Source organism: Panicum hallii, chromosome 4, assembly GCF_002211085.1.
Source record: "Panicum hallii strain FIL2 chromosome 4, PHallii_v3.1, whole genome shotgun sequence".
In the NCBI taxonomy this organism is placed as follows: Eukaryota; Viridiplantae; Streptophyta; class Magnoliopsida; order Poales; family Poaceae; genus Panicum; species Panicum hallii.
The window spans coordinates 18670953-18680971 of record NC_038045.1 but is presented as its reverse complement, the minus strand read 5'-3'; the positions used below and the strand labels follow the sequence as shown (position 1 = coordinate 18680971).

General features: G+C 51.7%; 1 protein-coding gene across 1 annotated transcript; it reads right to left on the bottom strand.

Annotated features, from left to right (window-relative positions):
* Positions 1–8937: 8937 nt before the first annotated feature.
* Positions 8938–9623, bottom strand: LOC112890379 (axoneme-associated protein mst101(1)-like). The gene is made up of 2 exons (XM_025957281.1): positions 9363–9623; positions 8938–9222 (listed from the first exon to the last, which is right to left on the bottom strand). Exons 1-2 carry the CDS (start codon positions 9621–9623, stop codon positions 8938–8940), a joined length of 546 nt encoding a protein of 181 aa, XP_025813066.1.
* Positions 9624–10019: the final 396 nt, after the last annotated feature.

Sequence of the window (10019 nt, the reverse complement as noted above, 5' to 3'; positions counted from 1 at the left end):
AGTTTTGTTAGAAACTAGATTTCAAATTCTATAACTTTGGTTAATAAAGTTTAGTGTGAAACAATGTACTTTTATCTTTATTTTAAACCTAAGATTAGGGAATAACTTATGCATAACTTTGATTTTCAATGCTTGATTACTTATGAAGTTTGACATAAATATTCCATGAGCTCTAGATAACTTTGTGCAAAGTTACAAACTTAACTTTGATTTAAACTTAACCTCTTTTATTTTGAAACTTTCAAATTTGAAATAAACCTAATGTATAGCCTTCTCTAATTGGAATCTTTTATCATTTACTAATGTAATATTTTATAATGTTTAATATATAATCAAATCTCTATAATCTTTTATTTAAAAGTTTGAATCCAAATTTTAGTTCATTTCAAATTTGATTTAAATATTTTAGTTCTTATTGCAATAAACCCTACCATATCTTTATAAATAGTGTTTTAAATCTAAAACCTCTATATTTTATGCATGTTTGCGTGTTAATTGGATGAGTTATAATATTTGAAATGTGAAATTTTAAATTTAAATTTCACCTTAGTTAAATTATTGCATCTCATATAGAATCAACGACACTCGACGACAGGGACTACGAACTGGTCTTAGGACAAGACCAAGGCTTTCCAGAAGATCCAACGCAAGTCGTCGAGGGACTAACTGAAGCTCCGAACCCAAGTTCGGAAGCCTCTGACTTTCCTGCCCCCACCCCCACTCCAGAAGGCAAGCCCCGGACATATCCCACTACTTAATTTACACTGCAATCTATGTCTATCTATCTATACTTATGCATTAAGTCTAGGAGTTGAAGTGAAACCCTAGACGCATGAATCCTAGGAATCCAATGTAATGCTTCCGAGTCCTTATCGGTTAGATGCTCCGCTAATAGGACCGGTAGAAGTCGAGTGATTTCCTGTCACTCGCGCGATATAGGAGTTGCATGTTTATATTCCTGCAACCACTATAAGGATGACGGACAGGGTCATGTGTTGTATCATGACCTGAGGATTTACCCTGTCTGTTTTGATAAAAGTCTTAAGGTCGAAATGTGTGGTAGTGGTGGCTAAGTTTTTGAAAGTACTAGCCACATACCGCGAAATATGGTAAGCGGTAAGCCTAGTACCCGATTGGCCCGGCAAATGGACGCGCTCCCACCACTCGACTTTTATTTTATGTTTACACGCACCGACATGTGGGAGTACGTTCTGCAAGGCAGACAGGAATACGGGTTTGTAGTCGCGCTACAGACGTATGTCCTGTACACATTGGGTGTGCGTACGGTCCTGTAGTCGCTTGTGGTGGCCCCGATCCATAACCCGGAATATGAGGGAAACGGTTGCTCGGAACACCCTGTTGGTATTCCAAGCGTGTGAGTTAGGTTTACCTTGCAAGGTTAAATTCGATTCGAATCGTCCGCCTCTCACGAGGATTGAGATTGCTTATCCCTTTTACCACATTGAGTAAAAAGTGGAACTAATGATGGATAATCTTGATGGATGATAATCACTACCTTGCTTGCTTAGTGTAGGTGCTAATCTAGAATAAATACTCAACTAGAAAATGAAAGCTAAAACGTGAAAATAGTTCATACTCTTTGTTACTTTTCAGCTGAAAATAAACCCAGAGCCTTTGCAATGCCTTCATGAGTCTAGTTATGGGCTAAGTATACCCAGCCCCGGGTAAGCCTTGCTGAGTATTAGAATACTCAGCCTTGCCAATATCCGTTTCCAGGTACAACCTACGAGAATACCACGGACAACTTTGTGTGGCCAACGTCCGTTCCTTTTGGCTGGTCCGTGGAGTGGGACCCGTCCCCGGCCGGCACAGACCCTCCGGAGTGACACCAGGCCCTAGGCTAAGCTTGGTGTTCACCTTCGCGACATGTGTAGTCGAGTAGAAACTTTTTCTTCCGCTGTGAGTTTTGACAAGCTGTTACGCTTGTCAGTTTGAACATGGTTTGTGTAAATTTATTTATCTTTGAACTCGGTTTGTAATAATGTATGTATGGTTGTAAATTAAAAGTTGATGAGCTATTCCGGGATGTGAACTCGCCTTCGTGCGAGGTAAACCTGCTTCGATCCTGCTGAACCGTGGTTGTATCGGGCGGAGACCCGACAGACCAAAGGATTGTTCCGTTTGAAGTGCGTTGGTCTGATTGCGGTTGTACGGCGATCAATAGCGCACTTGAGCCGGAATAATTCGAGCGGTTCTGCCACAGATCGGTCACCTCCGGTGAAGCGCCGCCGCGGGAGTGGTCGCCGGCGAGCAATCGCCGCCCCCGGGCCCCTCCTTTTCCCCTCAGCCGCCCGATCCGTATTCGACGCGTAGGATTAGATCGCAGATGGTTTATATTGGAGCCACTGGATCATGATCCAGCGGACAGAATCCACGCGTACCCCTTCGTTTAGTAAGTCTAAACTCAGCCGCACGATCAAGATCCGAGGGCCCAGAAAAGAGAGTACCGGTTCGGCCTTGCCTTTTTGCTAAAGAGCCCTCGGGTTTTTTCTGAAATCAACCCGCAGTCCACCCGTGGTTCAAAAATAATTACAGATAGGCCCTTTTTCTTCCCTTTTGACCCCTGAGCTCTCTAGATTTAGGTTTTCCAGTCCTTTCTTGGAGTTTTTGCAAGCTAACCCCTGTATCTACCCTTTATTTACATTTAAGTCCTCGGTTTTTGTGCAGAACCCCCGGTAGTCCAGTTTTTTTCTCGCAAATAGGTCCCTGAACCTTGTTTCAAGTGTAGTTTTCGCGTCTTAGCTCTGTTTTAGGTGTTCTTTATGTCCACGCGATCGTTGTAACGTGTAGAATAGTTCTAGGTCAGTTTTGGTGCTGTTCTACTGTATTGGTGTACTGTTTTCTTATAGTTTGCTATGTTTGTGCATGTGTGTATGTGTGGACTATGCTTGATGATCGTGAGTAGACGCGGAGCCTTTGGACCAGTACCAGGAGCCGCCATCTTCTGAGCAGTTCGAGCAGCAGCCGGGAGAGTACGAGGAAGGCAAGTATAACATGAACATCCTATCACTTTTAAATACAATTTCATACTGCATTTTAATACTGTATGCCTATAAGGACTTTCCTAGCCACTTTATATCCTATATATATATCCTTTGGGTTGCATTTTGGTTAGTTGTGCTAGGTTGCTGCGCTATAACACACCTGGTCCTTGTTAATTAATTTGATTAATGGTCTTATGCAACTTAATCCTGAGAGTGACCCTCTGTGCTGTGTGCTTGAGCGGCTCACGTCTCCTTAAAAGATGTTTTTGTTAGAAACATGGTTTAGGGGGCCAGCACGGTGCTTAGTGCTTGGTTGGCCACTCTCCATAAGGACCGGTTCATAGAGCGACAACCTGGGACAACCGCGCAACCACAAGACTGGAATAGGATGGTCTTGATTTACTAATTAGGTCGTGTTGGTTCGGGAGTAACTTACCTGCGTGGGCAAGAGGGGTGGTAAGCTTCAATGGTCCCTGCTCCTCCGGCTTGGTCTGTGATGTGTGTCTTGTACCCCCGGAGGTGGGCCCCATCGTCGCTGATCCAGAATCCTTAGCGGTTACACCTTACCAACGTGTCCTTAGTAACGGTCTCGTAGTGTGCTTGCTAGCCATCTCACCTAAGGAAGTGCGATGAACAACTAGCGTAGTTCACGACTTGTGGGTAAAGTTGTGCAACCTCTCGAGAGTGTAAAACTGATATATCAGCTGTGCTCACAGTCATGAGCGGCCCAGATCCTCCTTTTGATTAGTGGGGTTATCAACCTTTGATTAGGGAGATTCCCCCGGGTGGTTTTGGTTGGATGGTTCTCAGTAGTTCTTAATTAATACTGATTAATTTCTTATGCAATTGGGTTATGGTAATTCATCCACTTGTAGTAATTAGCTTTAATAAAATTTGCCAAGACTAAAAGCTAATGCAGTTGAGTCAGCTAGCCTAGAGCCTCATAGTTTGTGTTATACTTGTTGAGTACTAGTTTGTACTCACACTTGCCTCTCTACTTTTCTGTTCTATTTTGGATATCTTCGACTGCTGCTCAGTGCCCGGCAACGCGGAGGACTACGTCAGCGGCTTCGACGACTTCTAGGCGTTTGTCTCCCAGTCGACGTCCCTGTGGCGCCCAGCTCTTCATGTATTCATTTTACGCTTCCGCATTCCTTGAACTGATTCTTGATTCAGTTGTAATAAAGATATTCATTTTATAATTTATACGCTTTTATTCGTGACATGTGTTGTGATATCTTGATAATCTGTTGTATATATGCGTGACTTGATCCTGGCGCATATATGTTTTGCTCGATTTATGTTCTTATAAATCGGGTGTGACACGGTACAACCAAGCGCTCCGGCGCTATCATCAACGGTTCGTTCGTAGTAGGGAGCTCCGGGTCGGGGACCTGGTCCTAAGGCGAATCCTGAATCATGAGGGGCTACACAAACTCTCCCCCAGCGGGGAAGGGCCATTCAAGGTGACAAAGGTGTGCCGACCCGGATCTGTTCGTTTGGCTATGGAGGAAGGCATGTGTGACGCCCTAAAAATTCACCAAATTAAATTGCGTGCTAGGATGTTTCGTTTAAAAACCGTTCGCCGCCAAAACCCTAGCCCTAACCACTGTCCCGCACTGCTCGGCGGTCCGACGACTGCACGACCGCTTTCCGCAATCAGCACCAACGCAATCTCTTTCTTCTCGCGCAGCGCGCGAATGACGCGCGTGGCCGACCGGCCGCGGTCGCCGCCGCGATCGGCGCCGACGCGCCCCCCCCCTCTTTCTCCCTCTTCTTCTTCTTCTTTTCCCTTTTTCTCCCTCCTATTTCTTTTCTTTCTCAATCTCTCTTTCTCTTTCCTTCTTTCTTTTCCTTTCTTCCCTTTTTCCTTCTTCCTTCCTTCTTTCTTCTTTCCCCCTCCTCCCTTTTCTCTCTTTCCTTCCTTTTCCCCTGCCGCATGCCCGAACGCCGGCCGGCCGTGCGCCTGCTCTGTCCCGGCCGTGCCGCGACGCACGCGCACGCGCAACGCGTGGCCGTGCGCCGCGCCGCGCCGCCCGATGCTCGCACCCTCGCCCTGGCCCGCGCCATGCCGCGCCGTGCGCGCACGCGCGCACGCCCGGACCCGCGACGCCGCACCACCTGCTGCTGCCGCGTCCCGCCCCGCCGCGCCGCCCGTTGCTAGCCGCGCCGCCCGCCGCTACCACACCCCGCCATCGTCCTATGCTTGCACCGCACGCCGCGTCACGACGCGAGCGAACGGACAGACGCCATTAATGGCGCTCCGCGTCGCTCGCCGGCCTTCACCTACCCCCGGCTTCCCCACCGCCTCCTTCCGCCTATAAATAAGCCCCCCCGCGCAGCCCGCCGCCCCCCACAACTCCCACCGCCGCCCCTACCCTCTCCCCAGGCCGCGCTCGCCGCCCCGCCTGTACCGCACCGCCCGCCGCCACCCGCCCCGTCGGCCGGCCGCCACACGTCACCCCCGCCCGAGGTGAGGCCAGGAATGGGCCCCCTCCTTCCCCTCTCCCTTTTCCCCTCAACCCCGAGCCGCCCCGGGCCCCGGCCGCCGGGATTTGGCCGGCGCCGAGCCTCCCCTCCCCTCCTCTGTTTCGTGCTGGCAAGGGGAGGAAGAAAGGGGCAATTTTGCCCTTAAGCCCCTCCCATTTCCCCTATCCGGTTAAGGGCCCCCACCCTTTGTACACTTTTGCAGGAAGGGCCCCCCTCTTTACTATTTTTCCAAACAAGACCCTTCCACTATGTAGATTTATTTTCAAAGAGACCCCTCATACTTTCTGTCGTACCCCCAATGTTTCTAGGATTCACAAACAAGCCCCTCTCTTTTCAGAAAACTTACAAATGAGCCCCTGGGCCCCTGTTTAACCCCTGAACCCCTCTTTACCTCGTCATTTTATGTGCGAAACGATCTCCGATCGACCCGAAACTTTACCACGCCCTTTCTAGTATAGTTCTAGCCATGCCATTAAGAAACCACCCAAAAATATTACCCCTAACTCCGTAACTAAATTATTTCCGATTCAAGCTCAACGATGAAAGGTTTTAGTTCTTTCGCTTGATTGTGTGTCTGTTTGTTTGCGCCTTAGGACACGGAGTGAACGAGGAAGGTCCCGACTGTGACCAGGCGAACGAGGACCAGTTCTGCGATCCCGAGCCCGAGGGACAGTGCTTCGATCAGGACCTCCCGCAGGTGTTTGATGATGGCAAGTTCAATCCCGCCCTTTGATGCATGTTTCTGTCCTAGTTTTTATAAACGCAACCCAGTGGCCTGTTTTATAAAATTGCATGGTTTTGCTTGTTGAAAATATGGTAGGATAGCCACCCTTATTTGTGATGACCATACCTTGACCTCCTGGTTTTATAAAGAAAGTGTGTGTGTGGGAAGGGATAAAGTGTGGTTTTGAAAGATGAGTCAGACGGGATGGATGGCATTTCTGTGTGAAGTGCTGTTGGTGTGCTCGTACCTGTGTGGTTGGGCAAGGAAGGGGAGATATCCATCTTGTCACCCCTAAGGACCGAGTTGATGTGTCATCTCACCTAGCTTCCTGTCGTGCAAACCACTTGACCGTTGTATGGGCAACGGCTTAGCCCAAATCCCACTAGTTAGTCTGATAGCCATCAGGAGAGCTGAGAGCAGCGGGTGATCAAGGAGAAGGGATAAACTCTGTGTGACTTATGCCCCGGATAAACCTCGGAGATAGGTCGAATGACCCCTTGATAGATCCCGTGGTGGCTAGTCAGGTCTAGCTAGGGTGGGTAATGGCTTTGATGGGATCTGCACCGGCACTAAGGTGTTCGTGCTGTGGTACCCCACCTGTGGGTAAAGTTCCACACCTCTGCAGAGTTAAAATCTATTCGAATAGCCGTGCCCACGGTATTGGGCAAGTTACGGTGTGGTCACATAACTAGTGTTTCTCTCTGGGAATGGTGGAACTGGTGTGGGTTGTTTGGGAAGTGTCCGGCAGTTGTGCCGCGTGCTACGGCGGACGGGGAGTCCGGTAGCAGTTTAAAACCTGGATCCTGTGTGGATCAACACCATGTGCTTTTTGATGATTAACAACTTGTTTTGGAAGATTGTTTTAAACGAACCCTTGCATATAACTGAGTTTTCAGAAAAACGAACCCTAGCCTCATCCTTGGACTGTCCTGTGCATTGATTTCTGATATACCCCCCCCCCCCCCGTGGGTGCGATTGGACTTGTTGAGTACGTTTGTACTCACCCCATTCTTACTTCTTACAGCAGAAGATCCAGACTACATCCCTGAAGACGTCGAGTAGGGTTTCGTCCTGCACCCAGTCTTGCCTGTGGTTAGGGCCACCGCCGGAGTTCCGCATGGCGCAAGACTCTGATGACCCTCTTTTCGTAGTTAGTGTAGTAGTGTGGGTTTTTGTTGTAATCCTCGCGATAGTGGCGCTTCATTGCCCATACCGCGTAGAGTTGTACGGTAATGTACCATCTAATGTAATAAAAGTGTTATCAGCCTCCTGGGACTGATAAAGTAACACTTTTAAGTCTTCCCTGATGGGGAGACGCTTCAGCATGCAACTACCCAATCCTTGGAACATGGAGCACCTCCGTAAGTTCTACCCTTAGGACCTAGTTGAGAGGAAATTTTTCCTTTGTAATTGGTAGCATCACTGTGCAGACCACGGCGGTGGAGGTCCGCCCTCGTAAACCCGGCCCCTGGCGTACATCGCACAATTCTTCTGTACCAATTCATTAAGGAAAGATTTGTTCTCAGTGTGTCCTTAAGGTTTATGTGATTCTATTTTTTCTTTGCTTCTCGCTACGCTAACCCCACGTGGTCTTTCACGTCTGTGACGTGCCCGAGGCCTTTCTTGAGTTGCTACGCTGCGTCTCTGCCCCAGGACCTCTATTTCGCAGGAGAAAAGGAATCGGCCATCTGGGAACTGGCTTCAGGGAGACGTGCTCGTTCTTTGCTGGGGTCCATGGTTGTGTAGCCGCTTAGCCTTGTTTCGTACCCTAAGCCTACATGCCCTGCCCCCCTAGGGCGAGTACCGTTGTACCTCCAACAATGGACCCGGGGCCGGGACCCCTTTAATCCCTGAACCTAGATCCTGGTGCTCTGACTCGTTATGCAACTCAGAAAGTCCTCGCTGGTAAAGTCCGGGACCTCATGGGGATGTCTACTAAGCATCGATCCTAAGTCATATGCAGGACCTCGGTTCTATGGCAGCTAGTCCCGACCCATCGCGACTACCTCCCAGGGCCCAAGGGGACCTCGGTACACTTGACAACACATCGAGGGTTGACAATTGGAAAAACAGCTAAGTTTCTTCGCTTTCTCCACAACAAATGGATGCAAGAAACATTTAGATGCATTACTAATAATGTACACAAAGTTATATTACAAAAACAATAACAAAAAGATACTAGTCCTATTGTTCTGGTGGTCCGGAGGCGTCCCCGCTCCCTGCACGTCCGGGGCGACGTTGGATGCGGGACACCACCATATCTGCTGCCTCCTGTACTCCTTCCTGCGCGGCGGCCGCCGTCGCCAGGATGGGGCCGACCAGGACGGGAGTCAGCTGGAAGGCGAGGTCGTGGCTCCGGAAGCAGGTAAGGATGTACTCTGCCATCCCCCGAGCAACTGCTCGCCCTTCTGTCTCCAGGAGGTCATGCATGGTGGACTCCAGGTCTCGCAGCCGCTCAGCGGTGGAGTCCAGCACCTGGAGGGCGGCGCCAAGCAAAGATGGAGCCTCCACCACCCAGATGGGACTTGCTCCGAGTGTATCTAGGGAGGGGTTCACCTCACCGGCCCATCTTACGATCCAGCCGATGCTGGCGCTCCGCTCCGCCAGGAACTCCTCCACCTTGGCCTCCCTCTCCTGGAGGGCCACCTCACGCTCCTGGAGCCTCCGGGTCCCGGCCGTCAGCTCCTCCTCCACGGCCGCCTCCCGCTCCTGGAGCTCCTAGAGCCGGGTCACCTCCTCTTCTTCGCGGGCGGCAAGCCTTTTCTCTCTCTCCGCCGCGGCTGCCTCCCATTCTGCAAGGGCAGCTTCCTGCTCCTTGGTCACCTCCACCACCACCTTGGCCTGGTTGGCCAGTTCCAGGGCGGTCTTCTCCCTGTCTGCCGCCGCGTGCACCCTCTTCTCCGCCACGAGCTCCCACTCGAGGGCATGCTTCTCCCGCCGTGCAGCCGCTCTCTCCTGTTGGGCTGCTGCCGCCTCTCGGTTGAGAGCCTGCTGCACCTGCTCCTGCAGGAGTTCGCGCTACAGCACGAGCTTGGCGCGCTCCCCGGCGTAGCGGGCGGAGACGGACTTGATGCGGTCCCCCAGGCGGTGCTCCCAGTCGGAGAGCCGGAGGTGCTCCGCCTCCAGCTTCTCCCACTCCCGACGGAGGCCTGCCTCCAGCTCCTCCTGAACCTGCTGGCTCTTGGTGAAGAGCCGGGTGAGGGGGATCTCCGCTGGGCTCGGGAGAAGGCGCCTCCCAGCACCACCTCCGGCTCCTCCTCCTGCGCGGGTGGGATGGTGGTGCTAGCGACCTCTGTGGCCTCTGGTGCCGCTGCCTCTGGCACCTCCGCAGCCTCCGGCGCTGCCGCCTCTGCTGTTGCTATAGCCTCCTCCGCTGCTGGCTCAGCTGGAGGGGGCTCCGCCATGGCGTCCAGCGTTGCTGCTGCTGATGGCGCCTTGATCGTCGCAGCAGGTCCGGCGGCCCCCTCCTGGGGGGCGGCTTTCGGGCCTTGGAGGTGTGGCGGCCTCTGGCTCCAGACCTCTGGGTCCGGTAGCTACTGGTGCCGGACCGCCAGGCCGCCCTCGTCGAGGGTTGGCATCAACGCCAGGACTGACGCCCGCAACGCCTGGTCCTCGCACAGGGCCTTCACCCCGCTCGGGAGGACCAGGGACTCCGGGCTGAACGCGTCATCGGTCATTCCCCGGATCGTGACCTCCAGCTCTGCCCTGGTGAAGTCGGTGCCAGGCCTGCGCGCGATCCTGCAACAAACATTTGACCCTATGTACATGTGGGCCATCCTGGTCCACTGCTCCAGGGGAGC

What these genes read in the sequence shown, in the direction of transcription:
- LOC112890379 (XM_025957281.1), bottom strand. Translation starts at nt 9,623, where the DNA reads ATGGCGGAGCCCCCTCCAGCTGAGCCAGCAGCGGAGGAGGCTATAGCA. An exon ending in GGAGCTGGAGGCAGGCCTCC is followed by an intron (nt 9,223 to 9,362) that starts GTCGGGAGTGGG and finishes GAACTCCTGCAG; the next exon opens with GAGCAGGTGCAGCAGGCTCT.